This window comes from Notamacropus eugenii, chromosome 2 (assembly GCF_028372415.1).
Source record: "Notamacropus eugenii isolate mMacEug1 chromosome 2, mMacEug1.pri_v2, whole genome shotgun sequence".
Taxonomy (NCBI): domain Eukaryota; kingdom Metazoa; phylum Chordata; class Mammalia; order Diprotodontia; family Macropodidae; genus Notamacropus; species Notamacropus eugenii.
In genome coordinates this window covers 195,336,475-195,351,048 of record NC_092873.1, presented here as the reverse complement: position 1 = coordinate 195,351,048, position 14,574 = coordinate 195,336,475, and the positions used below count along the sequence as shown (strand labels likewise).

At 37.0% G+C, this 14,574-nt stretch overlaps 1 protein-coding gene across 2 annotated transcripts in view; it reads left to right on the top strand.

Annotated features, from left to right (window-relative positions):
- The window catches only part of HS3ST5 (heparan sulfate-glucosamine 3-sulfotransferase 5), a 319,751-nt gene extending 311,772 nt beyond the window's left edge, over positions 1–7,979 (top strand). For both annotated transcript variants that reach the window (XM_072643079.1, XM_072643080.1), the window contains 2 exons: positions 1,007–1,145; positions 6,205–7,979. In XM_072643079.1, the coding sequence (XP_072499180.1) occupies positions 1,039–1,145; positions 6,205–7,135 (1,038 nt within the window). In that variant the 5' untranslated portion in view covers positions 1,007–1,038 and the 3' untranslated portion in view covers positions 7,136–7,979. The remainder of the gene's footprint in view (positions 1–1,006; positions 1,146–6,204) is intronic.
- Positions 7,980–14,574: the final 6,595 nt, after the last annotated feature.

Sequence of the window (14,574 nt, the reverse complement as noted above, 5' to 3'; positions counted from 1 at the left end):
GTCCTTTCATTGAAAAAGTTTATGGATATATGACTATAGGAAATTGCAGATACTTTCAACTTCAGTTTTATACATTGCTTAGTTTTGCTAAGTTGCTTTTCTTCTCTTTTTTATTTTTGTTACAAGAGATAACTTTCTAGGTGGTGGAGGGGAGGAATATATTTAGAAATGGAAAATGATATAAAGCAGAAAAATTTAGAAATTACAGAAAAAAAGGGGGGAAAAGTTACCCTTCTTTACTGGCTATCAGGATAACCCTGTGGAAAGTGTTCTGAGAATGAATGAGATGTATTAGAAAGAGTATGAGATTGTTCTGCTTGGCCTTGCTGAATGACCTTGAACAAGTCACTTACCTCTTTAAGTGGATTTCTGTTTCCTTACCTATAAAATGAGGGATTTGGACTGTATGACCTCCAAAGTCCCCTCTAAGGCATGACATTCCTATTCCGTGAAATTAAGGTATTTTCTGGAGACTAATACTGTCTTTGCTATGTGATTCTTCCCTTCCATTTCCTTTTTTTCCATTAAAAATATAATTAAAATAACATTAGTATGCTGAAGATATAATATGGCTAGACAGAAATTTATCTTTTCATGCTCATTCTGTTCTTTGAGATAAAGCTATCAAATGACAGACAGCAGAGCCATTCATATTTCAAGTTGCATGTCTTCTTCTCCCTGGTAACATTCTTTCACCTGAATTGATTTACAAAAAATTATGTGATTGCTCTATATTGTCATTTACTATGGACATTGCTGAACAGTTTCCAACTTGTTCATTTTATTCTTTATGTGTGGCTCCTAATCTTAAAACACCAAGTCTTTTTTTTTTTTTTAAATCTTTGCACAGGTCTAAAAGTTTGGGTTCATTTTCTTTTTTAATTCAGGGGTGGAGTAGAGGACATTCCTTCGTTGTATGTGAGAACCAGTTGACTTTCTGTTAATCAGTATAAATCGTGATGTCACCACTTGCTCATGAGTAGTTTCTATGTTTTGGTCTGTACAGATTTAAGAAGTCCTGAAGATTGATGGAGGGCCATGCTATTCAAACAGCAGGCGTTGCTGAGACAGAAGCTCTTTGTGCTGGGGAGTCTTGCTATTGGAAGTCTTCTATATCTAGTTGCCAGAGTTGGGAGCTTGGATAGGTAGGTTGAATACATTATACCTACACACACATACATACATACACACACACACATACACAAATATCCATAGATAGATACATAGATACACATGTACATGTAATTAACATGTATACAGTACACATGTGTGTGTTCACATGTATGTATTGTGTGTCTATACATATATGTGTGTATACATTCATGCGTATACTATGAAGTCAATATTGACTTGTGCTTCTGTATGACATCTTTTTAAGTTTATCCATTTGTTTTCTTTATCCAAAATTCCCATAAAATATACCTTCTGCAGTTCTGAATTTGATTGAGCGTTTAGTCGGGGCAGAAAAGAAAGGAAAAAAGTTTCAAGTTACCCCAAGCTCTGATATTTGTCCATATGCATTTGTATTCTGCAGGCACTGGCACTTGTTTGCAAAGGGAACATAAAACAGTATACAGTAAAAATGTAATTCCAGGAGCTTATTCGGGCCTGCATGCATCCGTGTATTGACCTTTAGCCTTAACAAAATGGTGATGATGTATTTATGTATCATCTCTCCGAATTTATGAGTAGGCAATTAATGTGCTACCATAATAGCTAAAATTATGTATGAGCCTGCAAAGGAACTTGGCAAGTTTGGAAAGTCTCTTGCACTTGAAAGATGGCTGCAGGCTTGGAGAATTTTAACTATGTTAATCAGCTCCAGCTTTCAGTCAGACTCTGAATGCACCAGGAGAGGTGCCTGTCTCTCTGAGAGATTACCCTGAGAGTCCTGGAAAATCCAAAGCGAAGAAATTAGAGAATGAGGATATATCTCTGATCAGGCAAACACTTGAAATGCTATCAAGGATGTGAGAATCCCAATACTACCAGATGGCTTCTGAATAACTTGGGAAAGTCCTGGATTCTCAGTGGTAGGGGAAGAAGAACAGAGAAGTTAATTTCTGAAATGAGAATAAGCTTAGAGAAATCCGGGTCCCCAAAGATTAAGGAAATATTGGTTGGAATAGACAAGCTGTGCCAATCTCCCTTCTTGACTGTAAAATCCATTTCTTCCACCGGAGAGATTGAAGTTCTGAACTCCTGCTGCTTCCTCCACTCACCCAGCAGCCATTGTTCCAGAAAACGCAGCCAGGTTTAAAATTGGTATGATAGCCAACTTGCAGCTTTCCTTTTCTTACCAGGACCTGGAATCAGACCTATACGTCTGAGTCCTCACACTCTAAGCAAAAAAATACTTTTAAGATTATCCAGCCAGAGCAGAGTCTGGGATTCTTTTGAATTGCATAGTGAGTCCTTTTGACAATTTAATACCAAATGCTTCAGTAGGCTCACCACTAATTAGAAACAAGTCATGACTAGTGATCCTATGAGCTGGTAAGGGACAGTAGTTTCACAAGCTGATGCTGGGCTACCAATAAAATAGCATAACCTGAAGGCTGGCTCTCTAGCTGCTTCATTGTTTTCTTATTATTGGTTACTCCTAATAATTTGCCTTTTTCCCCTGTCATCTCTTTTTTTTCTCCCTGATGCAAATAAATCTGATCTTTCTGTAAGGGTTTGCATTGCCCAGTGGACTTCTCCAGAAATTCTCTGCTTGAAAGCATGGCCAGAATATTTCTAAACCCTGGGAGTGGTGAAGTTTCTCAGAAGGCATCTATTACTTTCCTGTCTATCGATAGTCTAGATGACCACACCTCACAGTATATTTACATATGCTATGAATATAAATATATAGTGTTAGAATACCTATATCCTGAAATATTTTTCAGGATCTTTTAGTCAGATATAATGCTGTGCTAGTGTTTCTCTCATGGCTTCCAAGTGGACAGAATATTCATGCTGTAAAGTACTGACTTTTTTCTATTTACCCATTTACCATAGGTTTTACTCATTTTTCAGATGATAAAACTAAGACAGAGATAAAGTCATTTTCCAAAGTCACACAAGTAGTTAGTTAGTTAGTTATTAACAAACTCAGGATTTGAATCTAGGCCTCTCATTTCAAATCTAGTGCTCTCGTCCCTGTACCACACTGCCTGCTTGTAAACAAAGGAAAGGCAAGCAACCGCTAAATGTTTGTCTTTTGAGAGTAGCAATTAAAGGAAGAACAGTTCAACAGAGGCTTTGCATTGCCAGAGTGACTAGAAACTTCATTCAATAGGATTTAATTAAATGTGCTCGTATGGCCAACATTATCTCCTCTTAAAAAAAAAAGGCTTAACCTGATTTGTGAGGTCAACTTTGGAAAATTAAGATTGAATTTCAGAAATGTACCATACCCTCAGGATGAGACAATTATTGGATTATAGGATCATAGGTTTAGAGCTAGAAGAAACTTTAGAGTAAGTCTGTTAATAATCTACTAGCCCAGGTATTGTGCCAATACTAAGGATACGAAAAAGGCAAAAAACATGGTTCCTGCCTTCAAGGGGCTCACAGTCTAAAGGATGATACAAAATATAAACAACCATGTGAAAACAAAATATATGCAATGTACATGGAAGATAAACTTAGAGGTAAGAAACTAGCAGAAGGAAGTTGGGGTGCATGAATAATGGGAAAGCCCTCTTGCAAAAGGTAGAACTTGAAATGAGTCTTGAGGAAAGCTGGAGAAGTCAGGAGACAGGCGTAAGAAGGAAGAGACAATTCCAGGCATGGGGGATGGTCAGTGAAAAGACACCATTTGGAAAATTGCATGTCTTGTCCAAGGAATGTAGGGTGGAATGAAGTATAAAAAGACTGGAAAGGTAGGAAGAGACCAGACTGTGAAAGGCTTTAAAAGTCCCTTAGTAATTATCTAGTGATTCTAGTCCAACCTCCTCATTTTATAGTTGTAGAAACCAAAGCCTTCTGGGATAAATTAACTAGCCCAAGGTCATATAGGTGCAAAGAAGCAGGATCAGGGTTGGGATCCCTGTCTTTTGGCTTCAAATCCATTCCTCTTTCCATGTTACCACCTACATTTGCCATAGCTAGCGAAATTGTCGATCTGATCAATTTGATTTACTGACCATTTGTAAAATATATGTTACGTTCACTGCTTGGTGCTTGTCCAAGAGACATATTCAGCCTCTGTTCTGGAGAAGCTTCATCTAGAGAGGAGAAGCACGAACATAAATACCCATGCCACAAAGTAGACTGTGTCCAATGCATGGGAAAACTGTATGATAAAGTGTTGGGAAAAAAGATCATCTCTTAACAGTGATCATAACCTCCTCCCTCAGCAGAGGTCCCAGTTCATTTTGCAGAACTGCCTAAGCAGAAACTTTCCTTCTATACTCCGTCCTTGTTATTAGTTTACATAGTCTTAGAAACACCAGCTAATAATAACGATAAACCAACATGTGGCTGAAAAACTCACAAATGTGGACTGAACCAGGTTAAGATGTAATTGGGAAGTGTTTAACAAAAGAAATAAAAATATAATAGAACATAGATAATATTAATGTGGGTTTTCCTAAATCAGCATGTTATCTTGATTACAGAAAATGTGGGGAGAGAAGGGAAAAAAGGAAATTTACATGATAACTTTATTATATATTTAAAAGGAATAGAAAGTGATATATAAATAGATTTGAAGTTTCATGTGTCATAATCTTTTTTATTATACTATGTTATGGAAATATTTGCTTTATTCTATAAATTAAAAATAAAATAAATTTTAAAACTTTTTAAAGGAAATGAGCTTAATTTCCCCTATATGTTAGTTTAGATGTTGTTACTCCAAATTTTTGTTCCCAAGCAGGAGAGACACGGAGCTGTCCAGCTCCATTCTTGAACTAGTTGACTCCAAATTTGCACAGGTACTCAATGAAACATGCTGCAATTGCTATTGAAAGATGAATTAGTTTTAATGTTCATACTTTGAGACTCAAGAGGCCTCATGGCAGTGAATAGAACCAGTCTTGAAACCAAGAATACCTGGGTCTGAGTCCTGCCTCTGACACATACTCTATGTTTGAACCTAGATTTGTCACTTAATCTAAGAAAGCACATTGACTTAGTAAAACACAAATGAACATTATCTATATTGAATTATATTTTTATTTATTTTGTTAAGTATTTCTCAGTTACATCTTAAAGTGGTTCAGTCCACAGTTATGAATTTTGCAGCCACATATGGGACCCAAGAACGACCTTCCTGCTGTAGGCATAAATTGCAGGGAAAGAGCCAACCTGCATTGGTAGAGAGAGGTTTCTTACTTATGAATTACCTATACCAATGAAATCACAGGTCCAATCAGTCAGCTAAATTTGTTAAGCTCCAGCTGTGGGCCAGGCACATTGCTAAATACTGGAGATACAAAAGACAAAAGACAGTCTTGCCCTGAAGCAGCTTACGGTGGAGAAGCTGACTGTAGTATTGTCCCTATCTCCTACACTGGGTTGAAGAAGGAGAAAATCCTTGATCTCTTTAGATAAGTAGACAAAGAGAAGCAGAGAAGGCCATAAACATCTCTGCATGTCCCTAGTCTTAGGTACAAAAAGTCTGTCAGGTTCACATGTACTGGAGAGCTTAGTAATTTTTAAAATTAATAGGTTGCAAGCTGTTGCAGATGATTGAAAGTGAGGCCCAGGACTATTGTTTTATTATTATTGTTTCCAATCTAAAGTCAAAGCTTTGGCATTTTTTCAAATGCCAAAGAATTACAAGGAAATCGGGCATCCCAAAAATACTCATCAAAAGATTTTAAATCTGCCGCATTTGCACATTTTCCAAATGATGCTAACCAGCAAGCTGTTTAAAAAGCCATTAATATGACTTATATTGTTTGTCCATCTCTCACTGTAAGTGCAAGTATACTCTGTAGTCAATTAAGTGCTTGGTGAATAAAAAAAAAATTAAGGAGCAATAATAAAAAAGAAAGCTCATTAATTATATGTGCTCTATTAAATGTTAGGTTCTCTAAAATAAAATTCCTCAGCGTATATGCTCGTTGTGGATTTCAGCAGTCTGAGAGGTCAGTGGAATTTTTTTTGTTGTGTTTTTAAACGTCTTTGCTCACTCTCTCTGACTTGAAAACCAGAAAATGAAGAGTTGATTGTGATGAACGTCTTAAAGTTTCCATTTGTTGCTTGCAGACTACAGCCTATTTGCCCAATTGAAGGTCGATTTGGAGCCCGCAGCCAGGCTGAGATCCCACTCCGGGCGCTGCAGTTCAAACGTGGCCTTCTCCACGAATTCCGAAAGGGCAACGCCACCAAGGAGCAGATTCGACTCCACAATCTGGTCCAGCAGCTCCCCAAAGCTATCATCATTGGGGTGAGAAAAGGAGGCACGAGAGCCCTGCTTGAAATGCTGAATCTCCATCCTGCCGTGGTCAAAGCCTCCCAGGAAATCCACTTTTTTGATAATGATGAGAATTATGCCAAGGGCATTGAGTGGTACAGGAAGAAAATGCCATTTTCATACCCTCAACAAATCACCATTGAGAAGAGTCCTGCCTATTTTATCACAGAGGAGGTACCAGAAAGGATTTATAAAATGAACTCATCCATCAAATTGCTGATCATTGTGAGGGAACCCACAACAAGAGCTATTTCTGATTATACTCAGGTGCTAGAGGGGAAGGAGAGGAAGAATAAAACCTACTACAAATTTGAAAAGCTGGCAATAGACCCTAATACCTGTGAGGTGAACACTAAGTATAAGGCTGTGAGGACCAGCATCTATACAAAACATCTGGAGAGGTGGCTGAAATACTTTCCAATTGAGCAGTTTCACATAGTAGATGGAGATCGGCTCATTACGGAACCACTGCCAGAACTCCAGTTAGTGGAGAAGTTTCTCAATCTTCCTCCCAGGATCAGTCAATACAATTTATACTTCAATGCTACAAGGGGGTTTTACTGCCTGCGGTTTAACATTGTCTTTAACAAGTGCCTGGCAGGCAGCAAGGGACGCATTCATCCGGAGGTAGATCCCTCTGTAATTACCAAATTGCGCAAATTCTTTCACCCTTTCAATCAAAAATTCTACCAGATCACTGGGAGGACATTGAACTGGCCCTGAATGAATAGATCCTACAACACTGTGTGTTGCACCAAGAGAGGCACAGTGTCTTCTTTAGATTCAAATATGCACTTTTCCCAAACACAGCTACCCAAGTCTTTTTTTTTTCCACCTCATGAATACTTGTACATATGCAGTGTGTGACCAAATATACAGTGGGACCCATTTTTTTCTACTGAAAAGTAAACTGAAAATAAGTTAATCTCTACATAGTTGTATCATTTTTTTTAGGCTATTTAGAGAAAGAAGAGGTGGTATTTGGGGTGGGAGTGGTAAATGAATTCAGCTCTTCTTCAAAGAGTTAGTCTTCCTTTGACTCAAAGTTTGTCACTTGCCATGTTCATAGATCTAAGCCAAATGATTAATATGTGAGAATATACAGCTGGTTGTGAAGAGATCAGCAGGAGAGATCAGGAAGTATAGGATGAAGTATACATATGGGATGCATATTTCTAAGGGAATACTGGCTCTTAAATCAGATGCTGAATTAATGCCGTGAAACTGGGTCATACTGTTTTCATCTTATTTCCAAGAATGTCTTATCTCATAACAATTTGGCATCGTTCCAAAGTTCCCGTGGTGAGTTTGCACTATTGTTTTCTCGTATGGACTATCATGTCACCTGTAGCATGTCAATCACATGTCCAAGAGTCCAATCTTTTGCCCTCTATGTTGTATGTCAGCAAAGAGAAATGTGGTGTACATAGTGTATATTGCCTGTAAATATTGGTTTCACAATAAGCAATTCTATTTTGTAAACTGAATATGGCTATTTAATTTATTGTGGAAATTAAATTTATTGTGGTATTTAAAACAGGAATGGATTAAAACGACTATATGTGAACTTTCTTTTCAATTTCTTTTCCCATACCTGCTGCTGGCTCCCTAGGCTATCAATGTGTGTCTGCAGATGAGAGGTTATAAGAAATGTGTACGCTCCTTTTAATTTTTGTACCCTTGAGGAAACATATTTATGAAGTGAAACAAAGTATATTTAAATCTCAACCATCTGGATATCGGATCTAATAACCATCTCACATAACACTAGTGCTCATTAGCTACAACTTTGCAACAATTAATTCATTCCCTCAAATTTGCTTCTCCTGTCCTAGAAGAGCAGCAAGGAACATGTGACTAGAAACCAGGCATAATGTTAACAACAAAGCACTTTCCTCGATGCTTAAATGAAAGTCAGCCCAGCAGAGAGTTTAGATCAAATAAGATGAGACCATTTCTGCAGTCTGTTTAGACCAAAAGCTGCTGATGCTTCAGAAAGGAAGGCGGGATTTCAGTCTTCACTCTTTGAAATGAAAATATATGAGGCTGCTCAAAAAATGATCAAATTGCAAGCAGTGTCGTTATTACCAGGATCAACATATGGCTCATTTTTTTCCATCCAGGGAAATGAATGCTAAATTACGTGTCTTACAAACATTAGACATACTGTATTATGCTTAAATATGTATCAGAAAAACAAGGAAAGAGGCATAAACAAAAACAAACCACATTTCCATAGTTTGAAAGGATCTTAGATTTAGAACCAGAACGGATGGTAGAAGTTCTCACTTCCTTCTTTTTACAGATAAGGACACTGAGACCCACAGAGTTCAAGTGACTCACCCGAGGTCACACAGATAATAAGTGGCAGAGGAGGAATTTGAACCGAGGTCCTGGGACTCTAGCTCTGGCACTCTTTTTCCTTGTACAATTATATCTCTCTCAAAAGTTATGCAAGAATTGATGTTTTAGAGAGCATGGACCAATAGACATTGGTAGTCACTATAGAAATAAGTAAATCATAACGATATCCCTCTGGGCTGTGATAAGTTTGGAATTCCCCAAGGGATGTTTGTCCTATTCCATGATTTAACGATGTGCTTTTGTAAATAAGTGGCTTTTTCATCTCTAGTGGTATTGTACAATGCTAGTCTAGTCATGACATTTTAAAGAACCTATACAACTTTAATTACCAACAGATTCTGTTTCTCTCAGGGTGAGAAGAGACATGTCACTCAGGACACATATGTAAGGCTAAGGGCTCATACCATGTATTCTGCTAGGAGGACTCTGGGGTGAGATTCCAAAATCTAATTTATAAGGAATTTTTCCTCTTGAGCCATAAACAAAGTCATATTGAAGGAACATAGAGTCAGATTCTTTCAAACATAAACATAGGAGAGTGATTTCTGAGCATGGAAGCTTTCTTGGTGTTCAAATCCATCTTTCATCTTTCTACACTCCACCAATCATGCCCCTACATGCCAAAAACAAATTGGTTAGCTACCTATTTGCCACAATTACAAAAGAGTTTTCAAAAGTTTTCTGGTAAATGCTTAAGAACCAGATTTCTGGGTGGGAAAAAAAAAATGCTAGCGCAACATTTTCAAGTTCAGCCTGTACTATTATTCGCATGTTCTCCATCACTTTCTTAAATGTAAACAATCAATGAAACAAACAAAAAAATAGATCAAGCTCTGATTTGTAGTGTTCATCAATATTCAAAATATTAACATTCACGATGAAAATTTAACAATCAGCCCTCATGAGCCAGTAAGAATTAGCTCCAGCACACCCCTGATTTTTGATCCCTATACCATTTAATAGAAAAGTAATATGGCTTTGTAGCTAGCAAGCCAATCTCGAAATCAGAACAGACCTTAGTTCAGGTCTTACCTGTGACAGTAGGCACAATTTCTTGGTGCTCTCAGAAATCCCCTAAGGTTGTAAGTTGCAGAGAAGGTACTAGCTTGGTTCATTAGAAATTTCTTCACTTCTTTTCTTGCAAATTTCTTATAGCAATGAATCATAACATGAAATTCTGGACTAGTAAAGTAAAGGTAAGAACATTGAGTTTCCTATCACGGGACGTGTTCAGTAAGTGAGTGGGATGATCACTTGTGAGGAATTTTATGAAAGAGATTCATGTTCAGGTGTATGTTAGTCTAAATTGGTGGTATCAAACTCAAGGAGAAGTGGGGGTCCCTAATCTCTAATTAAGGATCCCTGCAGATTGCATATTGACTTAATTTTAAAATGTATTATTATCTATGTTCTATTTTATTTTTATTTATTTTGTTACATATTTAATTACATTTTAATCTGGTTCAGGCCATATTTGTGAGTGTTGCATGCAGATATGGCCTCTGAATTTGACATTTCTGGACTCAATGATGTCTGATATCTCCTCTGACTCAAAGATTCTTATGTCTGCGAAGCAGATACTTGAGAATAAATTAGACTTTTTGAGAAAAGCATTCCTTCTTTGGGGCCACCAAGATGCTAGTTAAATCAGAGCTGTTTTTGATCTTGTTATTTCACAGAATCACATAGTTGAAGCCTTGGCCTCATCTGTGTGACCTGGGTGAATATCCAGTTTCACTTAAGACACAATGATATCCTTTTGCTCAGAAATTCAAATGGGGGGAGGAAAGATTAAATATATTCTGACTCATGTGGCCCAAAGGCCCTAGAACCATAAAGGACCTTAAATGTTGTCCAGTGCAACCTTTTCATTTTATAGACTAGAAAACTGCGGCCCAGAGAAGGAAAGTGATTTGCTCCAAATCCCACAGTTAGTAAGTGACTGAGCTAGTCTTTTGACTGTACTTCTTATCACACTGTACCAAGCTTCCTTCCCTCTATCCTTATCCACTAGAGATTTTCAGGACACTTATTTAGCAAAGCATTTCTAGCTAAAGATGAACTGGAATATAGAATCACAAAATTTATAGACAAACCCTAGTGAAACCTTGAAGTTATTCTAGTAGCATCCCTAGGAAGATATGTAATAAGTTGCTTTTAAGGTCTGTTGAAGAATTCTCTCACATCTGTGTGACCCTAACACATGTAATTTAATCTCTTTGTCCCTCAGTTCCCTCATCTGTAAAATAAAGAGGCTGAATTTGGATGTTCTCTATGGTCTGTTCAGTGCTAAATCTATGAACAGAATATAATAAACTACTCTGTAACTTTAGAAGACCTTAAAAACCATGAGACTTACAAAAAACCAAAAACATCAGATGAAAAGAGAAAAATTCAAAATCACAGAAATGTTAGTACCAGAGGAGACCTTAAACATGTTCTAGGAGTTCTTAACTGGGAATCTGTGAACTTGTTTCTTTAATATTTTAATAACTGTATTTAAATATAATTCGGTTTCCTTTGTAATCCTATTTGTTTGATTCATTTTAAAACATTATAGGTGCCCACAGAATTCTCCAGAATGCCCCCAAAAAAGGTTAAGAATTTTTGTGTTTAGTTCAATATTCTTTTATAGATAAAGTAACTAAGTCCCAGAGAAGAGAGTGACTTGCCCATACTGGGTGGTACAACCAGAACTCAAGTCCTGCCTAGGAATGAATGTCTCCAAATCCTGTACTCTTTCTGATACACCATGCCAAGTCATCTATATGTTTCCAAATATCTATATAACTCATTCCTTCTTTCACTATTTAAAAGACTGATTAGGCTCTTAGATCTATAATCTATTAGGCTTTCCCTAGTCAAAAATAAGTTTGCCAAATAATGAAGGAAAGAGAAATGGAACTGGTTTGATTTAGTGACAGTTTAAGAGAGAAAAAAAGACAAAATTATTTCTAAAAACTAAAAACAGCAGTTCTATCATTTCTAGGCTAAAATGCCAATTTGAATAGCTCTCATCCTGAGTATCTCAGCATGGGAAACATATAAACCAGCTTTTTAAATTGAGATGAAATTTTCAGTGTCTTTTTTAACAGTGAAAAGGGGTTTTTTCTTTTTTTTTTTATTCTGCTCTTGCATTATGATGAATACTCAAGTGGTGTTACTTGCAATTTGTCACTTCATTTGAAGGTCTCCATGACACTAGTTGTACTTTGAGCATTGTCAAAGGCTGTGGAATTAGACATTATTCTAAATTGTGTTACTACAACTAGCTCTATTGATTATTATCTTTTCATACATTGAGCATTCATTATCTGAATAGGAGAGGAACCTTGTGTGTGGTTGTTGTTGTGGTTTGTCCTTCATTCTTGAAGAGGACCATGACATCAGGAAGATAACATAACTTGCCAATTGAATTGGATTTAAGTGAGGGAGAGCTGTGCAAAGTCACCAGCCTCACTTTCTCCTCCAGAGCCATTATGGTAACCTATGTATAAGCTAAGCAAAGAAAACTACTTCAAAATTTTTCTCTTAAGCATTTCAACTTAGTAAAATCTCACTAATTTGGCCTAACCAGAAGAAATATCATCTAAATTAAGGAATGTTTTTAAAGAAATTCATTTTAATTGCTTTCAAGGACATATGGAAACACAAAGGTGCTGACAAAGTGTTGAAAAGATTCTTCCAGACTTGCTTTAATGCATAAAGTATCTGCAATAAACCATTGTATTTATGCAAATTGTTGTATAAAATGCTTCAAAATAGTTTGTTTTCTCCAAATCAAGTTCAGTGAACTTCCCCCGCCCCTTAAGCTATATTTCCTTAAAAATACGATGTGGTTTTATGAGAACTGTAATGGGGATCTGTGGGATCAGAAAGCTTGGATTCAAGGTTTCTGTCCAGCACTTGTGATCTTAGCCAAATCATTTAATATTGCTGTCTGTTTCCTCATCTATAAATGATGATGATAGCTCTACTTACTTCACTTTGGGATTGCAGAATCACTGAATGTCAGACTTGAAGGGCCCTCAGAGTCTCTCCAGTCCAAATTATACGTAAAAAATAATTCCTTCTAAAACATATTCCAAAGTGGTTTTCTAGCCTTTGCTTGAAGACTTCCCTTCATAGGGGATTCATTGCCTTCTGAGGTATCTTGTTCCACTTTTAGATAGCTCTGATGGTGGTTTGTTTATTTTTCCCTGACATCAAACATAAGTTGCCTCTTTTCAACTTCTACACATTGCTTCTATATTTGCCCTCTGAGGCCATGCAAAACAAGCCTGCTTTTTCCATATGACACCATTTCCCACTAAATTTTTGTTTCTCCTAAGATCATAGATTTAGGAATGGAAGGGATCTCGGAGAACATCTAGTCTAATATGCTCATCTTACAGAACAGGAAACTCAGGCTCAGAGATATGAAATGACTTGCCCATGGTCACATAGATAATAAATGTTAGATGTGGGATCTGAATCCAGGTCTTCCTGTCTCCAGATCCTCACATTGCATGAACTTAGTCCCTTCCCCGGATCGTTTGCTTTCCATTTTCTGATTTATCAATGGCCTTCCTAAAATGGAGTGCCCAGACCTGAACACAGTGCTCATTAGAATTGAGCTGAAAGAGACCAAGAAATTAACTAGGCTAGCCCCCTCCTTTTTTAATTGTAAGAATCAAATTATATACGTTATCATTTGTAACCATAAAGAGACATGGAGAAACATAATTTGCTGTTGTTTTCCCTTTAGTAAATTCTTTTCTGAGGTAGAACAAGTGTAAAATTTAGGCTGAATAATCACAAATTGAGGCCAAGGGAATGAAGGAATATTTTATAAATTGAAAACCTTTTGCACCTTTGACCACTTGTAGATGTTTTTAGATTATATTTCCATGAGTCTTTTGAAAAGGATACTGCTATTTCAGAGACTAGAAATGACTTGGTAGTGTCATGCGTTCCCATAGGAAACAGTTATTTGCTTGCTATTCCCAAGAAAAGACACTTCTTTAAAATCAGGTCACTGGGATAGAGTTGCCTTTAAACAAAATCAAGGACATAGTAAGCTTTTGTTATTTAACCTTGTTGTGACACTTTGTGATTAATACAGAAGAGATCTGCTGCAAACATGAATGTGACCAACTTTCATGGCCAGTCTACAAACAGTTATTATGTTAACTGTACATGCAGCAGTATACTAGCTCCCAAAGTGTACGTGTTGATGATAGAACAGCAAGGTAACCTACCACGGACATCTCCATCCACTTGGGCCTCAGTGCTTAGTGTTAGTCATGAAAAGAAGTATAAACAGCACAGTCTCTACTGCTAACAACAAACTACTACTGGCATTATTAGTAAGAATCTGAGTTTTAAAACCCTCCTGTGCTGAGCCTTAAACAACAATTTGAAACTACAGGATTAAAGAATTTTTAGTAGCTAAGAGTCATAGAATCTAGTACCAGGGCCTGTAAGTTAATTTAATAGAAAATATGTGATGTTGAATTCAAGAGTTGCAACAAGATTGTTGGCAAAATTAGGCCTGATAGAGAAAATAATGGTAATGGGAGCTGCCAATACATAGAAGCTTCTGGTTGAAAAGAAGTCTTTGCCACTGATTTGAGCTATCTTTTGCTTTTAAAGGAGAGAACATCTACATTTCAAGTTTTCCTTTTTGAAAGGCCTACAACTGGTGTGAGAGAACGGTAGTCAAGATGGGAAAAGACCTTATAATCATGCCATGTGAGAAGTGGTTAAAGGAGCCAGAGATTTATAACTTAGAGAAATCTCAGTGGCACCACATGGTC